The sequence below is a fragment of the Megalops cyprinoides genome, chromosome 2 (genome assembly GCF_013368585.1).
Source record: "Megalops cyprinoides isolate fMegCyp1 chromosome 2, fMegCyp1.pri, whole genome shotgun sequence".
NCBI classification, from domain to species: domain Eukaryota; kingdom Metazoa; phylum Chordata; class Actinopteri; order Elopiformes; family Megalopidae; genus Megalops; species Megalops cyprinoides.
Window position 1 is genome coordinate 12179218 of NC_050584.1, and position 26941 is coordinate 12206158.

At 45.5% G+C, this 26941-nt stretch overlaps 1 protein-coding gene across 1 annotated transcript in view; it reads right to left on the reverse strand.

Moving 5' to 3' along the window:
- The window catches only part of kcnh2b (potassium voltage-gated channel, subfamily H (eag-related), member 2b), a 150224-nt gene that overhangs the window by 64694 nt on the left and 58589 nt on the right, over positions 1-26941 (reverse strand). Inside the window, exons 3-5 of the mRNA XM_036554997.1 lie at positions 12511-12669; positions 11815-12246; positions 11156-11367 (exon numbers count right to left, since the gene is read on the reverse strand). Coding sequence (XP_036410890.1) covers positions 11156-11367; positions 11815-12246; positions 12511-12669 — 803 coding nt within the window. The remainder of the gene's footprint in view (positions 1-11155; positions 11368-11814; positions 12247-12510; positions 12670-26941) is intronic.

Consider the following 26941-nt stretch of genomic DNA (forward strand, 5'->3'; position numbering starts at 1 on the left):
ACAGCAGGCTTGTTGTAGTCACGTTGTCCAATGCTAGGTGTAATCTAAAAATGGGTGAGCAAATATAGAGGGATAGGGAGGAGAGGGAAGGCACATGTTTTTTTACAGTTGGACTTGGGATATTCAGTAGCAAACCTAATATATACTGTGGTTATCTGATGTTCGAATTGGACACAATTTGCAAGTCAAGTGCTAATAATAAGAACTAATATTTCACAAGTGAAACTGATACATCTAATTATTGTTCTAGTTATACCTATGTTGATAACTTGGACAGCGCCTATGACAGTACAGCATACAATGAATTGATCAGATTACCTTAATATTCAGATGTCTTAAAATCCTGAGCAAAGGGAAGTTTAAATATAAAACTTTGATTTATGTAACACTAAATGCTAATCACTAACACATTTTGCTGCAGTTCTAGTTCTCTCTCCTCTTGGGTCTACTCTGAACATCAGCTGGTGCCAGCGCCTCGTCTTGTATTTAATGGCAGCGTAGAGCACAGAAGAGCAGTCTGCAGAGCGGCTGGCTCCATCACACCGTCTAACACAAATTTACAAAAAATGTTTAGATTATTTTTTGGGAGGTATCTTTTTTGGTTGCCTTTTTTTCTTTTTGTGCTATGCATTTGCCATTTTAATTAACTGAGAGGCAACAAATTCCCACACCAGTATGCGTAACAATTTTTTGCAGTAAGGTGACATACAGAACAAAACGCTAGTAATGCATGAACAGTTTTAGTAATTATGACCATTAGTGAACATGTCTACCGTAGATATTACTCATAATTGTTACAGAGAAGAGGGTTTTTATTATTAGGTACCCAGCTGGCCAAACTAATCTCAATCAGTCTCATATCACTCACTTTCACTGTTTTCATTTGTGTTTGCGTCCAGGCTTTGACAGAATCCCCTGCCCAGTGCGGGGAGGAGAAGGTTACCCAATCACGGGCCAACCCCTGCTTCTAAGACTCTACAGCGCTCTACACACTAACCTCCAGCTGGCCCAGCCTGGTGATCCCGTGGAATTAATCAGCATTCTTTACAGGGTAAGAATGGCCGAGGCACACAGCTCTGATAGTCCTCTCCTTAAATGCACGCAGCGAGTACTAAATAAACACCGCTGATGGCAGCAGAGCAGCTTTTCCTCTTATCTTCACAATCCAGGATAAATGGAAAAAAATGGACCGCAAAGACAGGTTTAGGTCAGAGTTCACGCTCTGCAAACAACAGATGTGCCTTAATACTAACGAAGCAGGGAAATAAAAGTGATGCAGGAGGTCTTATCTGTTGTAACTTGAACAGAGGTGCACTTCATGGCAATTGAAAACACGAGCAGGACCATGTGCTGGTGTTTGTATGAGTATACAGCCAACAAACTTGCTTCAGTTGACTTTTAGTATGCTTTTACATTCTTTTATTTTTCTATAGTGGATGGTGAAATTATGACCAAGCTGTATTCATTCAATTCATTGACTGATTAACACTTTACAATATCCCACAGCCTCTCAGCCAGTTCTATATACCTGAATGTCTGGGTCAATCAGACCAACATGCTGTTCGGAGAGTCTTGTTTGTAAGTCTAGTTAGGAAAGCTGTCTTTCCTAATTCCTAATGTGTGTGTGTGTGTGTGTGTGTGTGTGTGTGTGTGTGTGTGTTTGTGTGCCGTGAAGGTTCTGAAGATTTTTCTGCGCGAGGAAGGACATGATGAGAACAGGTGATGTGCTCTATCAAAGTTTGCCTCCTCACACTTATGGTGACACAGTGGTATCTCAGAGACTCGTGCAGGAAGGAGTCTCTGTATCCCGTTCTCTATGCCTCATTGGTTCCTTGCTCTGAAAACTCCCAGTGTGAAATATGACCTCCAGCAGGGGCTCAGAAATGCCTCTCACAAAATAGCTCCCTGAAGGTACACAGAATGTAGCTCTTTTTTTTCATACCCAGCGCAGACTTGCTTTTTTCTGATTTATCTATTTATGCATGCCACAGACCCACATAAAACTCCCCTGGTAATCTCAGGGGTTATGAGCAATAAAGTCTATGAAAATCTGGTGAAGAAGCATTTATTATTTTTAGAACTGCATTCTATTTTACATACTATTTTTAGTACAAATAAGGAATAAGTAAGTATAGGAACCATCCAATCATGCAATGTTCTGTTGTATTTAACACTTTGCTGACAGTACTGACGCATGCATAATCAGCCAATTAGGATACCATTCTTCTCTGGTTCACTGGGGGGTTCTGTACAGGGACTGATTGCTTTTCTTAGTGTTGGGAGCTCTGTGACCATAGGCTTTGATCACATCAGCTACCTATGCAAACAGTCAAGCTGCTTACATGCATTAGCCTTCACTGGTTTCTTAATATGAGTGGTCAATATATTAGTGATTTGCTGTTGATTCCATATTGGGAAGGTATATTACAGGCTTTTGGTGGACCTTTTCGTGTTAAAGGAAAACCAAACGGTTGTGCAGTGTTTTCATTCTGTCACTGCAGAGCGGGTGGACTGTGTGAATGCAGCCACATGCTCTGGCTCCTGCCTGGTGAAAGGTGAACCCGCCAAATGCAGACGGACCGCAGACTGCCACCCCCTGTGCGTCTCCCCTGTGCGTCCATGTGTCCCACGCCGTGAGCGCCCATGAATCTGCCGGCTGCAGCCAGCACCGTCACCCCCCCCCCCCCCCCCCCCACGCCTCTCCTTCGTTTTCCCCGACTCTGCGTTCTGCAGAGGCGGGGTGAACGCGCACCATTTCTGGCAGCACAGACCCTGGACCGCACACAAGAGCAATTTCACAGTCTGTTTGAGGACACGGAGAGCATACGGGCCATCGGCGCGGTGACGGAGGAGCGCGCGGCCATGTGGGCGAGAGCGGCTGGGCGATTTGTTCACACCGCACTGAACCGCGGGCCCCGAGTGCCTGAGCGGCTCCGCCATACCGAATAGGCAGATGGCGGGCCAGCGAGCTGCTAAACAAGACGACAGGCATTTCGTAAAACCCCCCTCCCCCCCCCCCCCCGGCCTCCCGCATGCCTTTTTACTGTCACTGACAGGTCTTTCCAGCACATACCCCGTCATCTCTGTACACCATTCATCCTCAATGGTATCCTCATATCCTCAGCCTGACCTGAACGCACCTAGAGTCGCACGAGCACAGGAGCGCTCCATACGGTCAAATCAACTGGCCAGCCTGTGCCTTCGGGCCAAAGCCACTGAATTACGCTACCTGAAGAGATGCACATTCAGACGCAAATTTTAACCTTGTACATGCGTATAAATTTTTTATTTATATACTTATGTGCATACTACTCAATCTCACATGTATTTTAATTCTAGGATAACCATCTTTTAAACTTTTAAATTCTCCTTGTTCAATTTTCATATTTCTTATTATTCATCTTATTTGCTTAGTTTTTCTTATTTATTTCATTAATATATTTCTTTTTTGTCTGAGGCTAAGTTTTATTCCGTTTTATCATCTTTCATTGTTTGTCTGTATGTTTACATAACTAAACACACAACCTGTTATTATGTTGTTCTTCACTTGTACAAAAGTGTTGTGACCTTGAGTTAGTTTTTGCTAGTATTAGTACTTTTACTATCAGAATAATGGAACGAGTATGTGCACCTGCTCAACTTGTAGTATACCAAACAGGGCACTCTAATCAAAAGATTAAAGGCAGCACCGCAGGGAATAAACCATGATCAAAGTGGATTAGACACATACTACAGCCAAGGCCAGAGACTGAGCTGAAAATCAATGGGCCGCAAATGGTAACAGGCACTGAACCTGGTGAGGTGACATAAACTCAAGCAATTACACAGAACTCAGGGGTAATACAAAAAAAAAAAACATACAAAGGGAAGGAAGGTGAGGGACCCCACAGTCTAAAAACAGCCTACCGCTGACAGGGGAATACGTTGCAGCTCTGAAACCCTGGTAACCCAAAGTGCATTCTTTTGCAGAGCTGAGGTAATTAAGTTCGAGTCCTATAAGCTGTGGCTGTGCAGTAGTGGGAGCGTGGCTGGTATTTATACTGATATTTATCCCGGGCTGCACTCTGCCTCGCTCTGCGCCGGCGGGGCTGCTGGGGCTGGGGATAATGATGTGTGTTTAAATGGCAGCCTCGCCGTGTATTCCCCCCGGCGGGCTGCCCTGTGGCCCCGGGCCCTTGTCAGGCTTGCACCTCAAGGAGATCAGCGGCGGATCGGGGGCTGTGCTCCAGGACCGTAACCGAGGCCCGCCGCGTGCTCCGTCGTGTCCTCTGAGCGATGGTGATCCGCCCCACGTCAGCGTGCGTCCGCAGGGGGGGACGAGGGTGGAGATTTCACAGTGAATTACAGGGCCCGTCGCGGGTTTCGCTGCGCAGACGCGGGAGGGGGGTCTCACATGAGGGCCAATTAAAGGCGGCACAGTGAGACACGAGCACGCCAAAGGTGGGTTTAGAGACGGATGCCTCCCCTGCAGCACTCTGCCACAGAGACCTGTCTGTTACTGCATTTGTCTACTGACACCATGCGAGCATTGTCATTTGGGCGCATCTTCACCAAGACACCCAGAAAAAGAGACAGAGAAAGAGGAGAGGAAAGAGCAGAGAGAGGAGAGGAAAGAGCAGAGAGAGGAGAGGAATTAGCAGAGGCAAGTGCAGAGGAAGAAGGGATGGCGAGAGCTACCAAAACACGAGGACATGAGGACAGAGGCTCTCCAAGTATCTCTGTGTGAGGACAGGGTGGAGGGTGGAGACACAGACGGTGAGTCAGGGGATATGGGCTCGTGAGGACAGTCAGGGTGTTACTCGGAGTATGCGCGTGTCGGGGGGAGGGGGGACACCCGAGGCTCCGGCAGTGATGGAGCACCTCGTCATCCCCAGGTTCACCTCAGCGCCTCCCTAAATGAGGCTGTCCGCTCCCCACGCCCCCAGACTCCACTGATGGATTGGTCTCCCGTGTCCCTGCATGTTTGCGGTCCCAACATGGACTCAACCATCTCCTGGGTGGGGGTTTATGAAAATGAAATATTCTGAAATATTCTTTCCATAAGCTCTTTGTGAACACAGTATGTTCAAGCACCACAGTGTTGTTCATTCCAAAATTTCAATTTCATGTTGTTTTCAGTCAATAGTAACCTGTTCACAATTTCATTTTGTTTCAGATAATCCCCTTTTAACATCATTTGGTACACGACAATCATTTTGAGAATCAAAACCACTTGCTACCGATTCCCTCCTCGAAGAGAGATGGGAATGTTTAAAGCAGAAAGACAGATATCCAGACTGGCTCCCTCTCCTTGTGTCAGACCAAGGCCGGCTGCCCACTAATAAGAATCCAGATTACTGCCCAATCAATGCAGCTTATATTCACGCCCAATTTATACCCAGTTCAATTACTCTCCTGTGATGAGGCAGAGCGGTGAGCCATGGCCCCTCCTGACCGGTCCGAAGTGATTAATGGGGCAATAGTGGTTAAAATGGGTCAGGGCAGGGGGAAGGGGGGGGGATAGAGGGTGCTTTCGTGGGTACAGGGGATGAGTTTGGCTCTCTCAGGCATCTCTCATCCGTCTCTCTCCATGATCCAGCATCGACGTGGGATATCAGAGAGCCCCACCCTCTCCCTGACTGACTCCCCCCCCCGGGGTCCTGACGTCAGCCACCCTTCCCCTCTCATGCAGGGCCACAGCCAGCGGCAGGGAAAAGCAATCAGCCAACCGCGGCTCCCCGTCCAGGCGTAAATCACAGCACTGTAAAAATAATGACCGGGGAGGTCGGCCTCCTTAAACGGGGCAGCGGGGTGTGGGGTGTGTGGACGGGCAGGTTTAGACACACAGGGCCAGACACAGACCTGTGCACACAGCTGGAGTCTGCGGGACAGAGGCAGCGCGGTCAGGACGACAAAACAACACCACAGTGTCCCAGCGGACCCTGCCCTACTCTCGAAATAACAGACACAACAAGCGCTAGAACTGGGCCTTTCTTGTTAGCAACTACAGAAAACAAGTCAGCAGAGTGCTGACTTGTTTTTAGAGGGTGGTTTCAGAGGGCAGAGGACTAGCAGGCTATCGAACTAGTGAGAGGTCAAACGGGCAACAGCTGTTCTGCTCAAGGACACCAGAGCAGAGATTTACACTATGGCCTACCGTTCCTAACCTCCACAAGCTGTCCGACACTTCAGCTCAAATCAATCAAACAGAAACATCCTGCTGGGCACCGGGGCAACAATAGAAAACAAGTATCTTAGATGTGTTTAAGGCAATGTGCTAAATCTGCTGGTTTGTAAAGAAATTCAGTGTTTGTTTATTTCAGTCGTTTCAGCGTTGGTTTGAAGTGCACTGACGGATCTTGGTATCAGCATGTTATCAACTGCAGAACGAGTGCGTCATATGAAGGCACACCCTCTTATCTTCCTTGGCTTTACTGTTATTGCAAAAAGTCAAGCTGTGCAGTACAACACAGTGGGTCTCCCAGGCCTCTGTGCGGCATATTGACTAACACAACCTCCGAAACGCTGAGACACACCTCCATTAATCCACACAACCTTGGGCCACAGCTACATAGCAATCAACCACGGGCGAACACTGCTTGGCTAGTTAATAACGAGGGTTGATATAAGCATCTTTGCACAAAAATGTTGAAAAACCACTATTAATTTTTCATGTTGATTCTGTCAAACCAAATAAAGCTAATGTATAAACATTTCTACAAAGCTAGAGGGGCTGAGATAAAAAAAATCCATGTATTCCATTGTATTTTTCTAATTTCTTAAATTAGAATGATATATTTCAGATTATACTGAAAGTCAGACCACTCATACACTGAAAATTTTTAATGATCTATGCAACCTAATATTGGCTGCAATAATACTTATTGATGGACTGATTGTAAATAAGAAAAAAAAACTGTAAAATTAAGATACCTTAATGCACAACACTTTATAACATACAGTACATCTGCAGTCTTTTTTCTTGAACTCTGAATGGCAATATTCTCAAGATCTTTAGAATTAACCATACCAGCAAACACGGCAATACATTTCTTAAAATATGTTGCCAATTGATCTAAATATGAAAGACATGGAAAATAATTTATGATTGCATATTGTGCAATTTTTAACTGTAAAATTGTTTCAAGACTATATCAAGTAAGAGCCCTGCATCTGAGCTTGTGCGCATTGTAAGGACCAAGAAAGGATTACAGACACGTCCATCTGCTATGTCAGCTACTGGACAGCTTGTTTTTCTGATGAGCTCTCTACTAGTGCTTACTGTTTTCTTGCTTTATCCTCTATTGCAATAATCTTTTATCAAATCAAATTTTTATCAGTTTAATTTGTTGAATATTGAGAACATTATTAATGTTATAAAATATTAGAAATATTCAGAAATAATCATGTATAGATTACATAATTACTCAGTGCAATTAAATTTTTTTTTAAAACTTTAAAAGTTTTAAAAACAGTACTGGCCTCTTCTGGTGAGAGTGTACAACCACAGTTTAAAGTGCAACCTCTGATAAGTCAGACCACTAGACCTAGAGGCCACTCAACCTTGCGGATGGTTTCACTATGGGCTGATATATTGTTTATATTGCCTTTTGTTTAGAGCAAAATGCAGTTTGAATTACATCTAAGGGTGACGAATCTGCCAAAAAGTGCTTGAATGGTAGACACATAAGACAGACATGTTCTATTAGTTGAGTAAAAGGGCTACTGTTATTTAAATTATTACAAGAAATCCTGTCAACATTTTGTGACGGTCGCACTCATGGATACTTTGAGAAATAAAATCAGAGTATGAGCTCAGAGGGTGGACTGAGAATCTTGTCTGATGTTTTATGTGTTTCTGTTCTTCAGAACCTTCGCCAGTGTTATCTCACCGACAGCTCCTGGCTGATATAAAACAACATAAGGCACTGTCGGGACAGGCACGCTGGCATTATACACCAAACAGAATTTCAGCTCCAGATAAAATTCCTTTCACTGCTATCCTCCATGTCATCTTGTCTTGAACAATTTTATTTGATCTGTTTCAAAATAATATTCATAATCATTTTTTTTCCAGTACTGTTTCGACATGATTGATTCAGCCTTATCTGGCTGAATCAAAGGAAATTCCAACTAAATTTTCCAAGAAAGTGTGTGTGTGTGTGCGTGCGTGTGTGTGTGCGTGTGTGTGTGTGCGTGTGTGTGTGTGTGTGCGTGTGTGTGCGTGCGTGCGTGTGTGTGTGTGCGTGTGTGTGTGTGCGTGTGTGTGTGTGTGTGTGCGTGTGTGTGTGCATGTGTGTGTGTATGTGTGTGCGCGCGTGTGTGTGCGCGTGCGTGTATGTGTGCGTGTATGCGTGCGTGTGTGCTCCTAAATGCAAATGTGTCAGTGTTTGCAGGCATATAAGAGCCTGCGTGCACACATTCAGATACGTGAATGTGCGTGTGAGTGTGTGCCAGCAGTATGGCACTGAGTACCTCTGTAATCAGGAGGGTGGAGGAGGGGGCAATGCCACCCTGGTCAATGCGGCTGTGATTAGCATCTGCACAGACTGGCAGAATCTCCCTCCTCACATCCTCCCAACAGCTGGGGTTTTCTCAGAGTTATCTCACATGTTCATCATTAGAAACAGCCTTTCTCAATCAGCACCCTGCCAGGCTTAACTGTAAAGTTGTGTAAATCTGTTAATCCACAGTATGATTTTTTTTATTAGATATTAGATGTAGGTCTGCATCCAGTGAAAGGCTACAGCTATATTTCGAACGATACTCTGCATAATCATTATAAGGCTTCCAAGTTTAATTTTCAAAGCGTTTTCCGATCAAGCTCTGCTCACAGTTTATTTTCAAAATAAAGCTCCTCTGGGTGACAGAGCCACCTGCAGGACATACATGTAAATGTTACTGAAAACAGAAATATTAAACGGGGTTATGTTTTCATCCAAGAGACCTGGACCCTCAGAATAGATGCACGGCAAATGCCTGTGAGTTAAGCTCACAGAAAAGACAGAAATGAAAAACCTGCCTGGTCTGGAGATTCAGATATTGTGGCTTAGTGCTAACAATCCCATCACAGATTAAGCCATGTAGTACAATGCCGGTGTATGGCTTCCGGTGAGGCACTAAATATACCGTTTGATGAATTAGGGACACAGCTGGTGCCTCCGTGCTGCCTCTCCATCTGGAGCAGCATCTCCGGTCCTACATGTCACCTCTGACCCTGCTGCTTTGCACAACCTGATACATCTCCATCGCTGCCATTTACACAAGCGGCTCAGCCCTGGACCACGGCACAGCAGCAGCAGGCCTTGCTCCCATTTCCAAGGGAACTAATGGGGTTTTTTTCCCAAAACAAAAAAGGGTAGCCTTTTCAGCAGTATGTTTTCCTAGAGTGCCACTATTGTCGTACTTTAAGAGTGCCACCCCCAGACAATATGAAACATTTGAAGACACAGCTGTTCCACGCTCACCTGATCACCTGAAACACTACCACCTAAAGCAATTTATTATGTCTTAAACTTTTTTTTTTCCTTTTTTACAAAAATTAATTTTGTGGTTTAAGGCACTCATATCTCTACCAGCTAGCTTGTACCTTCTCTGGCCAACTACTGGAACTTGGTCAAACAGCTCTTCTAGCCTTACATGGCTTTTTGCTTGTTGTTCTCTGCCTCACTTGTAAGTTGCTTTGGATGAAAACGTCTGCCAAATGAATAAATGTAAATGTAAATGTTAATAAACTCTTTAAAAAATAACCAATAAACATGTGAAAGTGAATTAAATGTTTTCAACACTTTCAGCAATCCTGAATGTTCATCTGGCTTGATTCATGTCTGTTAGCACAGCAGTATTATAAAGCCTAGCATTCATCAACTTCAAGTGTTCTCTGATGTGAGCCTTTTCACTGTGGAAAAACTACATGGTCCCTTCTGAAAACTAAAAAGGCACAATTCTCCACGTGAAAACTAATTAACTTCAGTACGATTAAACAAAGCAAGGACACATTCACAAACCACCCCTCTGTCCCACACTAAATAAAAAATGTAAAACAAAATGCTTGTGCACTTTCAGATTTGGTAAATCAGTTCTGAAACTGTCTTAAATTACCTCCTCCTTTAGGAAAGGAATTTTTAAGAACTGTAGAGTAATTTCAATACTAACTTTCTTTTCATAGTGTTTTCTCTCATGCCAGCCTTCACGGCTGGCCCACTACATGGACAACCAGCCACGACTTGATCAGTGAAAAGCAGCTCGTATGCTGCGCAAATCCTAGCAAAGCCTTTCTGAGCACTCTCTCATGGAGGGCCTCACACACTTCTCCTTCGGTGTGAGTACAGATGATCTGTCACATGCCCTTGTTTGCAACATGTTTAATATCCAAGCTGTTTGTCTCCGTGACAACCTCCTGCCAGCCTGATGAGAACTCGCCCGGACTGAGCAGGAGGTGAGGATAACCACGGCAGCAGCATCACTTCAGGGGTAACTTGCACAAGGCATGAGGAAGCGGGCGAGCAGCGCTGATGATGATGATGATGGTAATCATACTCTGACAGCTCTGTGACGCGCCCCTTCCCCGGAGGTCATTAATATGCCTCGGCGCAGCTGAGAACACCAAAAAAGTCCACCGTGTGTCGCCCGGCTCCGAGCAGCTGCCAGAATGCGGCGCTGATAAGTAACGGACCGTGCCGTCCGTCAGTTTCGTGTTGTCCGTACACTCGCCCACGCGAACAAGCTGTGCGGCCAAATCTTATCACTGCGGTTTCGTGTTATAATGGCCGGAGCTGTCTGTAGAGTAAACCCAGCACTGCTCTACAAGAAATGAAGGTGGTGCCTTGTGTTCCAGTGCATGTCCCTCTAACTCAATTACACACCACATTACAATATCCAGATATATACAGCAACAATATCATCTGCTGCCGTTTAATCCCTTGTAGTCAATCATCACTTAAGTCAATCAGGTGAGCGAATCATGGAAGGATTCCCTAAGTGGATTAAGCTAACCCAGTTATAGCCACACAAATATGGAATATGAAGTTCAAAAAACTGCTGCTACACCCACTGCTGGATCTGTCTTGCTGTCTGAGATAATCTCTAAACTGATTATTAGAGTGCACCTGGGCCACAAAATGGAACCCAACCCCCCCCCAGAACATCCATAGTAGAAGACACAAGTAGCTGTTACCTGGGTGACTTTCTCAGTGACGTTGTGAGTGCGGTCTATCAGCTTGCAGGGCGCAATGATGTCCATCTCGCCAGCGGGCAGGGCAATGAGGGGGTCCGGTTTGAAGTCCACAAAGTTAAGGGTGATCTGAGGGATCTTGCTTATGGTGCGGTAGCGCATGAGGTCCGAGTCGGAGGTAGAGTTCAGTATGTTGGATTTGTGATTCACAGCACCTGTGTGAAGGCAGTGTTATTGCAGTGTTCTTCATATATCACAAGTTGGATACATAATTACATCACATTATATACAGTAGTTAAACTCCCTTTCTGAACACACGAGGTGAACCTGTTCAGGATGAAGTAATGCACCATTTGCTCTCATTATGTTACTTTACTGTCATTTAGCAGACGCTCTTATCCAAAGTAACTTACACAATGCATCTATTAAAGACATAAAAGGTTCCACAAACAGGACACCGCTAACCACACATGAACAAGCATCACTGTGTGTGTGTTTGTGGGCAGTTGAGTGCGTGTTTGTGTGTATGCTTATCTGTATGGTGTGAGGTCTTGTACGCATTGCTTTTTAGTTTGATTCTTGACAGTTTGATGACTCCTGGTTCCGGGGATGAGTTTTAGACCCAAGGGGGCAAGCGTCCCTGTCCCCCCCGCCCGCCATACCTGTGCTGCCGGGCCGGGTGCGGAACTTCCTGTCCCACTCGGGCCGCATGGCCTCGATGTCGTCGACGGAGGAGGCGCGCCGCATGCTGTGGAAGCTCTCGCGCGAGCGGCTGTGCGTCAGGCTGCAGTTGGACACGGAGGCGTCGGGGTTCAGGTGGTGGTGCGGGTACGGCGAGGACTGCGCCGGCGGCAGCGCGGGGGGCAGCGCCGGGGGCGCCTCGCTGTTCAGCAGCGTGCGCTGGTCCTCGGGCCACAGCAGCGCCGGCCGCGGCTGCTCCGGCAGGGACAGCAGCTCGCCCAGGACCAGGGACTCGCGGCTCGGTGGGGAGCTGTCGCGTGCGCGCCCCGCCTCGGGGTCCTCCTGCAGCGACTGCTTGCTGTTGCTGAGGGAGCGCAGGAGCGGCAGGCGCAGCTTGAACCCTCGTGGCCGACCTGCAGAGCAACGCAAAAACACACACGCGTCTATTCTACCTCCGAAATCAACAAGCTGAACTCAGAGATGTGAATGTTATAACGAGTGTCTGACAGTTCCTGTTCCTTTGCTTTGAAAAGTTAGCGTGAGATCATGCATCACGGCCAGCGGAGGGAAAGTTTGACAGAGAGAGAGCGGTGGAAATGGATCCGTGTCCGGTTGGAGGGGAGGGTGGGCGGGGCACAGCCTCCGCCAGCAGAGGAGGGAAAAGGGGAGGGGGCTACCTGAGGAGAGCCAAGGGAGGGGCAGCTTGTGGTTGAGGTTTTGGTGGGGGTCTCGGAGTTTGTCGTCAGTCATGACCTCAAAGTTGAGGATGAACATTATCACCACGCCATCCTCATTCTTCACGGGCACGACATCCACCAGACAGAGAAAACACACACCTGTCATCAAGAGAGAGACAGAGAAAGAGAAGAGAAGGAGATGTTTATTTTATTTTGACTCAATTTTTCTTTGCTTGAACTTATCTCAGTTTCTTTTTAATCAAATATTTCATCATTCCTGATTTCAAATCAGTTGTTTTTATCATATTATTGCAATATTGCTCCTTTTGTATGAAGCGTACATACTTTAGCAACACTACTGCGTGTTTTTCATGCCAATAAAACTGACAGAAATTGAATTAAACTGAATCCTACATTAGTCATACACACGGGCACACATGCTTGCACGCACGTAGGCACTCACACACTCACGCATGCTCACATACTCGCACACAGTGAGGCAGGACAGGAGCCAATCAGAGCTCGCTACTCTTCAGGGTTTACAGGTGGGTGGGCATTGCAGCAAAAATGCAGGTATGGTGCTTGGTACACAAACCACATTCATTCACCACTCTGCCTTTAGTCAATACACGAAACAAGTACCAGTATCCATACTATCTAGCAACTAATATTGCTTCCATGTTTTACTGGCTCCACTTTATATTACCTGGATAGTTATGTCTCTGCAATTACCATGTAATAACACAGGAGATTCACAGTCACTAGTATGTAAGAGAAGTTTTATAACTGTTTGGTTATTTACTCTTCAGCCACCACTTCCTCTAGCGACTAAGTATCTCCTCAAAATCCCAAAACTTGAAACCTAAACCTTAGATTACGCATGTCTCTGTTTACATTTTCACAGATCTAACCAGAGTAACTGTAGCTTAGTAAGCTGACTGTCTACTGTATGTAGTGTTACTATTTTGCATACTGCGGCAGTCAAAATAACTAGTTAAAGGAGGAAGAAAACAGCATATTGCGGTGAAAAACCATCAACTCCGTGATCACAACGGTACATTTAAGTTCTCCACACCATGGGATTTATGAATAGAGCATTTCATTGAAATATGTGGTTTATTCAATGTTACGCTTGCACTCCAAATAGTATTTCATCATTACCAGAAGTCACACCACAAGTCATAATTCTGTTACTGTGGAAGCCAAATGTAACTTGTTTCTGAACTTAGGTATCAACTTTGCTGTGCCAACCGTCAAAAGAACAACACAAAAGAACAAGTCAAAAGAACAACACAGAAAACAGAACCAGACACCCAAAGGAGCTCTACTCAGCATGCTACTGTATATAATGAATAAATGAGCACATATTTGACAACAAACACCTATCAACAAACTCATTAAAAACAGAAATGTGAATCTGAACATGCAGATCAGACACTGTTTCAAATGCCAAACATCTTCTGCTGTTGTCGAACAGCAACATGTGCAACAAATTCCCCTGCATTACTGGAGTCATCTCCTGGTCCATTATTTCTTACATCTGGAGAGTGGCACAACATCAAGAAAGGTAATGCCACGGCACCCTCGCTGTGTTTCACCTGACACTTGGCTGCCCTGTAGGGCACCATTACACGCGCCACACCATGTCGACGAGATCCGAGTTCTCCGTTTTCCACGGACGGAAACGAGCCGCCTCAAAACTTCCACTGACCTCTCTGTGCTCCCCCTGTGTCCCTCCAAATGCAGCCAACCTTACCTTTCCGTTTCCCCGCGTGTCAAGACCAAGACCGACGGAGGCGCAACGGGCGTCCGGAGAACAGGGTGAGGGGGCACGGCGACGCTCAGCTGTTTCTCTCACTCCTGCTCACGCTGCTGCCACCCTGTCACTCACCGCCGCCGAAGGACAGAGGCTTTAGCCCAGATTGGACCGGCCAGTAATCTCGACATGAAAAACCAGGAGATGCGGAGGGGATTACAGGTCCTTTCACACCATCTGTCTCTTCCTGGGTGTGTCGGCACGTTCACGCGCGTACACACCCACGCGTGGGCGCATGCTGTACGCGCATCGCGGGAGTGGCACTGGCAGAGTTAGCGCAGGCGGCGTGACCTGTGGTGCGTAATGCGGCAGCTCTATCCGTCATGGTCATCTGCAATCTGATGCAGCTATCAGATTTAAAAAAAAAAAAAAAACCTCATCACCTCATCACATCCCTGTATGATGCCTTTCCATGTTGAGGTCCAAGTCTTGGGACATTTTAAACACGTGGCATGAAAAATCTGGCCCGTGTTTGACTATGCTCCTGCGTTTTTTTGGGGCGGGGGGGAGGGACGCGAGGGGACGTTACCTCTGCGCTGTTGACAGATTGCATGACCTGACAGAAATGATAATCCCTGTGATCGGGGCACGTCGCTCTCTTACCCTCTCCCTCTCTCCCCCTCTGTCCGCTCCACCGAGAGCGCTAAACGCACGCAACACTGCGGATTACAATTCGGTAGGAAGGGGATTTGACTTCAATTCATTACGCTTTTCTCTTTTTTTCATTCCACTTAAAAAGACTAATCCACTCTGAGATACTACGGGCATTGTCAATCCCCAGTGCATCTCAAACAGATAATTTTATATATTCTGAACATTAGTAAATTCACATGGTATGTTATGCGCGTCCACATGTGCTCCCTGGATCTCCTCTTAACTATGTTGAGGTAATGGGGGTAAGCTGGGATGTTTTAGGGATAGTACAGACAGACCCATTTCTCCTGCATTAAGGGGATCTAAAATCCAGGTTCTATCTGAGGCTGGCACACACAGGCACTGCTGTAGACTCATGAAATGGCGTTATCCTTTTTAAAACTACTCACAAGACTTAAAGGAACTCCTGCCTCAGTTTGCTTTAATAAATCATAATCCGTCCAGCCGACAGCGTAATTTTCCCTTTTCAAGCCCAACAGTTTTGTGAATTGATTTTGAAAGGGAAATGCAAACTACCCCACAATCAGTTCATAAATTAAACCTACTATCCCTATAGCTTGCCATAGGATAAATTATATATGGAGATATATTCTGTTCCTACTGATTAAGGTCCGCCACGTGCCATACCAGAATAAATGATTAAAAAGTTCAAATGTGTTTTTTTTTTATTGTATCTTCTGTTCTTGAGTGTCTTGTCCTGCATGATTACAATGGATTAGTCCTATTCCAAAGCAGTTTACTGGAGTAAGACAAGCTTTCGCTACCCCAGGACATGTGCTGGCATCGAATATGTCCTTATTATATTCTGTTCTGTGCACTTTTCCTCAGACTCCAGCGACTTCCACTTTGTTTGTCACGGTGATTCCGGATGGACTGTCGACACACCAGGATGAAGGGCGCACACACCGGAACACCATGGGTTAACAAATGGACAAGGCCCTTGGAGCACCTATAATAAATTGCTCATCCAGTCCTTGAACTACTTTTTCACCCTTAATTACCTAATTGTCCAAGCCTTTTGCTGACGATGGCTCAAAATTCAGGTGTGGAGGAAGCAGCAACGCGTGATGGGAGATCTGAGGATGCCTGTGACCGTGTATGGGATGAATGGGTCAGAGAGCAGCAGCTGCATCTCAGTGTTTAATCTCAAGGACGACTGTCTCCTAAGAGGCGGAAAATTTGATAAAAGTGAAGATTCGCAAGCCTGAGAATGAGAGATTATCCCAGGAACATCTTACCGAGGCTCAGAGAGGATGAGGGAAGATTTGAAAATAGTAAGCATAGATCTCGTCACCTCAAGTGACCCATTTGCCCCCCCCCTGTCATTCAACACCCCACTGCCCCCGGGAAATCGCCAACTCTTCCGTCTGGAAAGTGGGAGCTTAGTGAAGGCACATAATCTGGAGAGAGAAACAAAAGGATTGGGGAAAAAATGAAATTATAGAAGATATAATTTTCCCTCCTCCTGTCCCTCCAGTCCAAAGGAGCTACATTTCTCATTTTGGTAAAATGAGGAGGGCTTACAATCACTATGACTCATCAGAGATGAACTGAATGCACACGCAGTTGGGCGGTGTTTCACAGATCCTCTCACAATGGAGCTCACTTCTCGGGAACCCATTCTTCATAGACGCAACTTTCGGGATTCTTCACACTTCGTATTTCATCTTTGTAACTCTACATGGCCCTATCCCTCCTCTTTCGGTAGATCGCATTCTGCATGTTTCTCTTCTTCTGTATTTGCACTGATTTAACATTGCTTCCTTTTGGACGCATTTCTCTGCCCCGACATGTAAAACAAAGTAATGGCAACGAATTACACAGGACACTTAATTCGGACTGCTCTCTTTGATCACGGCATTTATGGTAATGTCCCCTGCATACATCTGTAACTCCCTTTTGGTCAGAGTAAATGTGGGGGTTCTTGAAATGTAAGGTGGCTAGGGTCAACGAAACCACAAAGGCTAAAATAATGAAAAAAATACACACAAACACAACTTCATGTATTTGTTCACGTAACAGCAGATTTTGTTAGTGGAGGGGAGCTGCAGGAACTCCAACCAAATGAAATTAAAAATCAGAAACATTTGAGATCCAGTGGGTATGCGTAGACACGTTTGCCATGTAGCGGCATAGATCATATGACATAACGAAGTGCTGATATCAACTAAGTGCTCTGTAAGAATAACATGTTTTGTTCTACATCTATATAATGCAAATCATACTTGCAGAGACTGTAAAATACATTGAAAGTAAAAAGAAAAACAACACACATCAGTACAGCTCTCCTGATAGTCCAAGTCTTCAAAACGTCTAATTTCTAGAGAAAACATTTCCCTCTAGTGGACAAACTGTGCAAACACCATGAATGTGCCTGTGGACTTATGCTGGCTTTACAAAGTGCAGTCACACATACTGGTTGGGGAAATGTTGCCTGTTTATGTATCACAACAAGTAACATGATAACAGTGAAACACAGTTTTTAGAAAATTAGCAGTGGGTTGTTCATCATGTTGTCACTTAAAGCTGGTTTCAGTTGAATTATTATTGCATAACTGTATTCCTTTGAGAATGTCCCTGAGAATTCCTCTCGTATTGTGAACAGTGGGAAAGGAGTAATTGCTTTATACTCCCACAGTCCAAGTGTTAAATCACTGTTACAGTTATGCAAAACTCCATTCACCCCTGCACAGCTAAATGACCAGAGTAAATGAAACTCCAGGAGAGTTCAAGTGAACAGTTTTGAAGTAAATTTTTTGCTGGCTTATGTTTTAGTTCCATTACACCTCTCTCAGCAAGACAGGTAAACCTCTCACACCCAATACTGAACAATCACACAGAAGACTTCTGTAGGTGTGACAGCAAAATGACCTAGCAATTGGCTCATCCATATCTCTAGCAGCTCCATTCAGAAGGGCTGGAATGGTCAGCCTCTACTCTTGTGTCCTGTTAGTGGACTCTTCAAAAGTATGACAAGACCTGTATCATCCACAAAGAAATCACAAAAGATTACTTCTTTACCCACATGGGCATTTGGAGAAACATGGTAACAATGGATGCTGATAAAAATGGCCTTTTCAAGGAAAACTTTCTGCTTCTTCCTTCATCTGGGCAGTAATGTCTCAAATTGGAGGGAATACCAACACTGCTGCTCCCCGCAAGCTTAGAGCTGAGCTGACTCTTCCATTAACTTCCTTATTCAGTTGTTGTTACCAGATTTACGTGTTGTCACCAGATTTACACACACACATAATTGCCAAGACTGATGAGACATTCGCTTCAGTCCCTGGTGTTTAGGTATAGTGTGAAAGCGAGATGCTACTGGTCCCTCAGCTGGATTGTTGTGTATTTCTCAGAGCCGCAGCAAATGAGAAAACACTTACTTAGCATACCTGCCAATCTCAGTGAACACAGGAGGAATATTAACCACAGACAGAAGACTTGATGAGATGAAGCAACCAGCAAAGTTTAAGATAAAAGGAAATACCCCCAGAGTTGACACTAGAGGGCAGCCCATAGCAATATTTGGACTGGTGGCTTAGAGTGGCTGCCGTCCCAAATGTTGAAAGAATCATCTCAGAACCATGCAAACTTGCAGTCATGAAAACCTCACAAACTACACTAACCTGTAAACTCTACCTCCACCAAATGCACAAATAGCCAATGAAATACACAGGTCAACCGTACTATACAGGCTCAGAGACTGACTGTCCAGTCTAAAAAGACATACAGAGGGTCCAAGCAAGGATTTGTCTTGAATGAGAACAGAAGCCTATCCAAATGGAGAACAGGTGTCCTTTCTCCAGTGTGAAAGAGGTGCAGATTGAAGGGCTGATTTGGGGAGGGGGGTGTGGCACAGCGGGGGCTGTCTCTCCGGATGTGGGCACCAGCTGTCCACACAGGCCAGGGTGTGGCTGGATGCCAGCAACTCTTCAGAGTGCACTCACTCCCAAGAAGGCAGGCCGGGTATACACACACACACACACACACTCACATTAATGTTCACATTCACATTAACACACACACACACACACACACACACATACACACACACACACACACACAATCACTTTAGTGTTCACATTCACATTCATGCGCATGCACACACACACACACACACACACACACACACACACACACACACACACATGCATTACTGCCCCCAATCACATGAGCGCCCAAACACACATACACACGGGGACCTGCTAACCTACTGCTGTTTACTGAAATTGGCTAGGTCCATCTCTGATTTTGTTCCTCACTCATCAACATTTTCTGTAACTTTTAATGGAGATAAACAGGAACAGGACCAGTTTGTACTGAACTCGTGGCCACCAGATTGTCATTAATTAGAGCTGCAATGGGTTATGTGGCTCGCTCCCTGTTGGTAGCTGGTAGAAACTGAATGCCAGTGATCATGTGAATGGTGGGGATGATTGATGGATGTAGGAATGGAGGCTTTGAGAGAGACAGCACAGACAGGTGCTCCATTAGGCTCAGTCCCTCAGTCCCACGCCAGCCCAGTCTGAGTAAACACACATCCGAGAGGTAAATACGTCTCCGGGCAGGACTTAATCACACCGTAAAGCAGCAGTCTAATATGGGCAGCAGGAAGCAGTCATGCTGGGAACACACCAGTCTCTGCATATAGGACAGAATGACCATCTCTTTATGGGAGAAAGAAAGTGTCATTCTGCAGTACTGTATATGGGAGAGAGAAGGTGTGTCACTCTGTATGGGATACAGAAAGTGCCAGGCTATATAGGAGATACCAGTACATACCAGTCTCTCTCTATCCAAGATAGCACCAGTCTCTCCATATGGGAGACAGTACCAGCCTCTCTATATGGGAGTAAAAAGAGTCTATAGAAGAGAGAGAGAGAGAGAGAGAAATACCAGTCTCTGTATGAGAGAGACTGGATGTCTCTCTAAACGTTCATGGACTGGACCAGTGCTAAAGGAGAAATAGGGACTGACCACAGCTAAATTAGGAAGGAACGGGAACACAGTGAGACAGCTGACTAGAATTTAGGGCACGACTGACAAACTGGCTTAGCCCGCAACATAACAACTGAAATGTTTATCACTACCTCTGTGATCAGAGGGGGGAGGTTGTAGCAATTCATTCCTTCACACCCATTCTGGCTCCATGTTACATGCCGTGTGGTATAACTGTGTTGCCTCTGTGTCTAACTTCAGACAAGCGTGAATCCTGTTAAGTTATTATGCTTAATAAGCACAGTATCTTAAGAATTTGTCCTTCCTTATCAGAGTGCTGGAAAGGCTGTAGAGTTTGTTAGGTAGGTTCCTGTAGGTATTCGTCTTTTGAGTCAATACTCTACAGATGGCACATATTACAATCCCAGACATCAACCTTATTTTTGCTCCCTCGTCCAGCTGAAGTCTTTTTCGAAATTTACACCTGTATGTCTGACCTGTGGTCAAGAGTCAGGGCATAATCGGTAACCTGTCAGCGCTTAGCTGAACATGGGCCCCCTCCCTCCGCGATGGGCACCCAGTTGGCGGAGATGCCCAGTGAGTGTCTGAGACTGATCGCTGCTGCCCCCCTCTCCTCACCTGGAGAGTCACGCTCACTCCATCACCGCAGTCCCTCAAGGAGAGAGGGAGGGAGTAGATGCAAAGTTCGCCTTTCAATCAAGGGCAGCTTCTGCCTCCATTAAGCCTCAGGGCTGGCTCACCACCCCGCTCTTTCTGCACCGCCTCACAGCCCTGGGCTCTAGCAAGGGGGAAAGTACCTTAGGTTCCAGTCGATAAATGTTTTGACTTCCTCTGAGCTCAGGCCAATCCCATTCCCTTGTTCCCTTATTGAACAACCCAAGATGAATTCACCTTGAAGAGCGCGCATACTTAAACACACTCACACACACAAGCATGCACACACACATGCAAAACACACATAGGGGCCCACTGAAATAGGCAGCTTCATTGTGACACAGTGAAATCAGTTCTGCAGTGACCCCAGTTTTGACACAGATAATCTGACACTTTGTATAACCCGTCAAACATTGATGCAGTAACAGGATACAGGTCAGTTTCACATGTCCAGCCCTGTTACTGACACCATTGATTAACCTGTCACCTGTCATTATGGCCCCAGCTGAGGAACAGCAGGGCGCTAATTTACTCTACAAAATGAGCGGCATTGACAGGTCTGTCTTATTTTGTGGTGTCACTTCAACAGTGTGTCGTTCAGCAGAGCTAAACGGAAGCCTACTCTCCTGCTCTGGTGCTCAGTCATCTTTCTGTGCTATGTAGCTCTGTTTTAGCGGTCCTCACGTCTCTCTCCATGGTATTTTGTTGTCTCAGCTATCTTTCTATATTTGTCCCAGTGCACAACATGTTCTGTTCTTAATGGACTGCAAACCCGAGGCCAATTATTTCAGTAGCTCAGGTAAATAAAGACTGCTCAATGTGGAGGGCCACGCCGAAGGTGTCCGGCTTGACAGAAATATGGGCCCTGGAGAGGGAGGGAAGGGGACATCTCTCGAGAATCTCTTGTGATTTAGGATTATGCTCTGCACCCCTCCTCTTTTGACTGTGGAATGCAGACTCATTTAAAAAGTCAGTCCTGAGGAAGACCGCACGCTTTGTTGCTCGGGTTAGCTTCTTAAAGGCAGTCACTCTACCGAGCGTGTCGAGAGGTTTTTCATGGAGAAGCTTCCTTTACACTGAATAAACCGTGTCCTGGGGCTGGACGGGAGATGTGTCATTGTATCCAATTATACAGTGATAATACATCTCACCCTGCCAAGCAATCTCTAGGTGCTGGAACTATGTCTGTTCACTGGACCTGAAGACAAAGGCAATGCCCCATGACCACATTGATCCTCATTATGTGATATTTCCTTCATCTCTCGTATCTCAATGTGGTGTTGCTTTTTAGTCTCCAAAGAGTAATGGACTCAGTGTAGAACAGAATAGGTGGAGCAGGGGCATTTGAAATCTTGGTGTTGTGCAAACACACACACGCACAGCCACACACTCATGCATATGCACACACACACAAACACAGACACACATTCATGCATATGCGTGCGCGCACACACACACACACACAGAGACAGAGCCACTCAACAGAGCCACTCACCCTGGAGCTAGGCTATCTGGTGCTCATTAGTGGTGATAGGTCTCAATATGAAAGGAGCGTTTACCGAAACAGTACTACATGGACATTTGAAGGGTGCTGTGCCGCACATGGGGGGGAAAGGGGAAAGGAAGAAGAGTGGCATGGGCAGACGGGTCCAGCAGGAACCAGCTCTCATTCCATCCAATCTACTGAAGTGTCACAATAAATACAAGGGAAGGCTGAGAGCTGTGGAGCACAGCTGCTGCAAGGCCACTTCTGACTCTGCTGAATGAGGATGATCAATGCCACACACAAACTCATGCAAATTACACAATCATCTCCACTGTCAGGAAACGAGACGGGTGGATTTGGCCTTGGGAATGCTGGTGTCATTTTAAAAGCCCTGGCCATTGCTGTCAACGCATAGCTGATCATGGCTGGTATTTCATGCATGAACTAACAGGAAAAGCACATTTTTCCATTGAAAACTGAGGACATTGACATACTTAAACCTTTTACTTTTCTTGTTTATGGCTCTGTGACGTAGATCGGTCAGTCAGGTGAGCCCTGTCTAAACGGACAGTTTAAACGTCAGCAACTTGATCTGCTAAATATTTAACCTGTCCATATCAGGTTGCAGAAGTGTCACATCCTATTCTCTGGGAGTTGTGAGGGTGCGTTGTTGTGGTACAGTGAGGCTCTGTGAGGCTGAATAGCACACAGTGCTACCAGATGAGTGCCACAGCCGGCCTGCCTGTTCGCGTGTCACTTTGGCTCGGACGCAGCACAGGGGCGGGGATGTACAGGAGACACCTGCTGCAAGTGTGCTCCATCAGCCGTGGGCTGACAGGACAGGAAAAACCAGGCAACCCCCCGAGGCTACAGGGCCAATAGACAGAGCTCAGCTAATATAACAGCGCACGCTAATACCAAAACTAGGCATATTCCGTGCTGTACTCTACAGCCTGAAAATATTTTCATTTAAATATTTTATCAAGCAACAATATCTGTTTCAATATCAATTTCAATATCAATACTCGTATCAATTTTTAATTATCTTATATTGTTTCATGCTTTAATCATTCATGTGAAAGCACATCATTTAAACAGTGAGAAAAACTGTACATGTTCAGCTCTTCTTTTTCACAATATGCTGTGCTGCATAGCTGGCCAAATTCAGTTGTCCTTCATTACAATGACATTTGTTTACACCGACTGATATAACCCCTCCGAACAACTGTTGGGTTTAAAAAAAAAACAAAAAAAAAAAAACCTGAAAACACACATCTGCCACATTGTCATTTTGTAAACATTTCAGCTGTACTTTAAACATCCCAGATCAAAAGCTCTATTGAAGATGACTAGCCAGCTGCCCATATGTCCTGTGAAAGTGCTTGCAGTGTTGTGAACTGCATGAAGCACACCGTAATGGGCAGCAGAGTGGCACAGTGGATAGCTAAGCAGATTAGGAACCAGCAGGTTGCAGACTACCTACCAACATGCATTTGATGTACTTTTCAAGACTTACTTGACTTCAGCTGCATTAAAGGGACATGGTAGTGTAAGCAATGTAAGTCGCTCTGGACTAGTGTGTCAGACAGACAGACGATGTGACGTAAAGCTGTTTGTGGCCTCCCAGTCAGAAGGATTTGGTAATGGGTGACATGTGGCCTGACGGACGGGCCCAGATGTACGGGTCAAACAGGTGTGGAGCGTCTCCTGGGGACGGCAGCATCCTTCCTGCTGCTGCCTGGGCTCCCGGGTTCGCTGCAGTTACTCCTCTCTGTTTCCGGGGTAATTGATAGCTCCCCGCAGCCCCCACCTCTCCCCTTCCGCTCCCTCTCTTTCACTGCGAGAGCAGATTTATGAGACGGTAATCAGGGCTAATGGGCAGTGTGGGGCCCCTGCTGCGTGGAATGGATGATATCCACGGTGCATTGGGGCGGGGCGGGGCGGCCCACGTGGCGGAGGAGCCAGTGGGCCGAAGCAGGAGGGATGGAGAGAGGAATGACAAGTAGGGGGCAGTAGAGAGCAGGCAGAGGGACAAGCAGTTGGGCGGAGGGTGTGCTACCGCAGCAGGAGCAGCACGAGGGACTCTGATACTGATATATGGCTCCATCAGCAGCTCTGGGACCTCAGCTCCAATTAGAGCAGGTGTAAACCCCCCCCCCCCCCCCCCCCCCCCCCCAGCCCCCCTCAGCTTCCTCTGGCTCTTGTTAACACACCAGAAAAGTCAGCCGCCAGTCGGGGGACATGCTCTTATGCACTGTTTATGCTGTCGATTTTCCATGCCCGGGTACAGGAGGAGCCAAAGAGCCATCAGAGGAGAGCAGAAGAGTGCAGTCCTACTGCAGGCTAGGTGGCCCCATCTGCAGACATCGTTTCAACAACACACAACTCGTGGACTGAAATCTATGAGGTGAGGTGAGGTGGTTAACGTCATGGGGGTGAAAAACCAAATAAGGCACCACAACTATGTCTCCTGGTAAGAACAGACAGAATTACAGAGGGTGAAGCACGTGTAGGGTTCCTTTAGATCTACGGCGTTCTTTGTATCCCTGCAAATGGCACAGCAGGAGCCGTTTGCCACCTGTGACAGCTGGGAACTCTCACACTGAGGCCTTTATATCTGCATGCTTCACGTTTCTCACATTCTCAGTCATTTGCAGTAAGAGTCTTCTCGGACGTTGCTACGGTAACACTAGTCGCTGTCAAATCTCATCAAATTAAGAAAAGCCAAGCTTAATGAATCGTATGTACATTTCTGTCACATCTTTCATCTTTAACCAAATTAAATGAGCAATTATGACAATCCAAACCAATCCATTTTCATTTCAACTGCAAAATATACTTTATTATGCTCCTGGGACATATCCTTCTGTCTTTCCTCTGATATGATGTTTAAGCTGATTTAAAAAAAGTGACTTGTCTCCAAAAATGCTTACTGTGCATTGATATTAACTGAACTTTATTCTAAAGCATCTCTGTTCTAATTAGGGGAACAATACAAACAACAAAAAAATGGTTCTGATACTGACCATTTTAAATGCTTATCATGCTCTAAATAAAGTGACATATTTGCAGGTAACACAGTATTCAAAAATAGGATACACAATACAGTATATTTCTGGTAATGATGGTTACTGTATGTATAATAAATGTGCTTCCTTTGAATAAAATAGTGGTGGAAATATGTGTTCTCGTACACTCTATAAGCTATATAAGCATTGCTACCCTAAATCATTGCAACAATCCTATAAAGTACCTACTTGGTACTTTAAAGATGGCTAACCTTTCCTTCCAGGCTGCATAATTCTCATTGCAATTGGCTCCAGTGATTTTTACAGGTTATTTCAGCTTGGTTCTGCAATTCCTCAACAAAAACACACAGAGCTCTGACTTCCCTTGCCTTCCTCTTTATAGTTATCTTCAAAGCTTCAAAGCTCAAAGTACAACTTTCCTTCCCAAGTTTGTGCAATTTGAAGATGAAGTCCACTTCCTTTGAAATGTTCATTAAAGCTAAAGAAAACAATCCTGGTTTATAGATAATGAGAACTCCCCCCCACCCCCCTCATAACATCCCATTACTACCAGCAAATGCAACTTGGTGTTGAGCTCCACAGCAGAGATCAGCAACTAGAAGGAGAAACACATGCATCAACCAGGTGATGGAGCCATGCTGTGTCTCTAGTTTAGAGACAGCGACGTGTGTCCCTGACTGAGACACAAGACATCTCCCCTGAATGTTTGTGAACATTTGAACTACAACAATTCCCTCCAGAAAAGAGGCCACGAATACATATGCTAAGGAGAAGAGGCACAGAGGAATAACCACAGCAAGGACCAAGGCTTCAATGCATCCACACTGTGGGACTCCCACAGAAGTGATTATCCTGACAGACACATTTATGATATGCATCATTTTCACAACACAAGACCACATATTGAAAAAATACCACCTTCGATGTCAGCACATTACCATGAAATGGCACTTTGGGACAGAGTGGGGAAAATCAGCAACAGGCAACTCATTTATCATGTACATCACAGCTATCATCATTACGATAAACAGGAAACACTTAATTAAAAACAAGCCTTATGCGCATGGAAACTGTAATGAAATGGTGGATAATTTTTAGCATAGTGTCTGAATGCACTTCTTGAAATATTGTAACTTTTGCACTTTGCACCATGGGATTCATTTGTTAACAACTGCTGCTGAGAACCAATCAGATTACACAAACTGCCATGAAAAATGATAGTATGGAACAGGTCACACTGGCAACAGTGAAACAGCATGTATGTTGTCAAAAGTAAAATGTATTATCATATAATAAGTTTATATTCATATATTCAAAATTGCCCCAAAATCAAAAAACTGGGAACACATTGGCAGGACAAGAGGCCAAAAACCTGTAGGTTAGTCAAGATGACTTAGGTCCCAGTCTATGTTGTAGCAGATCAATGGCAGACATATGTTCACATAGGAAGGGCATACAGATGCCACAGTAGAGATTGTCACCAAAGGAAAATAAGACAGGGAACATAAGGTAATGAAGGGTGAACAGTCCACTGACCCTGTTTAACCTCCCACACAAGCTTTAGCAAATGTACAAAGGTCGGTTTTCTGTTGGTGTAACAGACAGTGAAATAAAGTCATATACTGTATCAGGTCGAAGGGCTTAAAGCAATCCAGTGTACCATATACAAGAGACGGGAACAGACAACCATTGTCAGAAAATTACTACAACAACATGACATAAACAGACATTAAACTGCCCCAGGTGTGGCCGTGCTGCTGCCCTAGGCGAGACTGTGCATGTTGCAAGCCCTGCTGGCTGAATAAAACACATCTTCCAAGATGCAGCTAGATT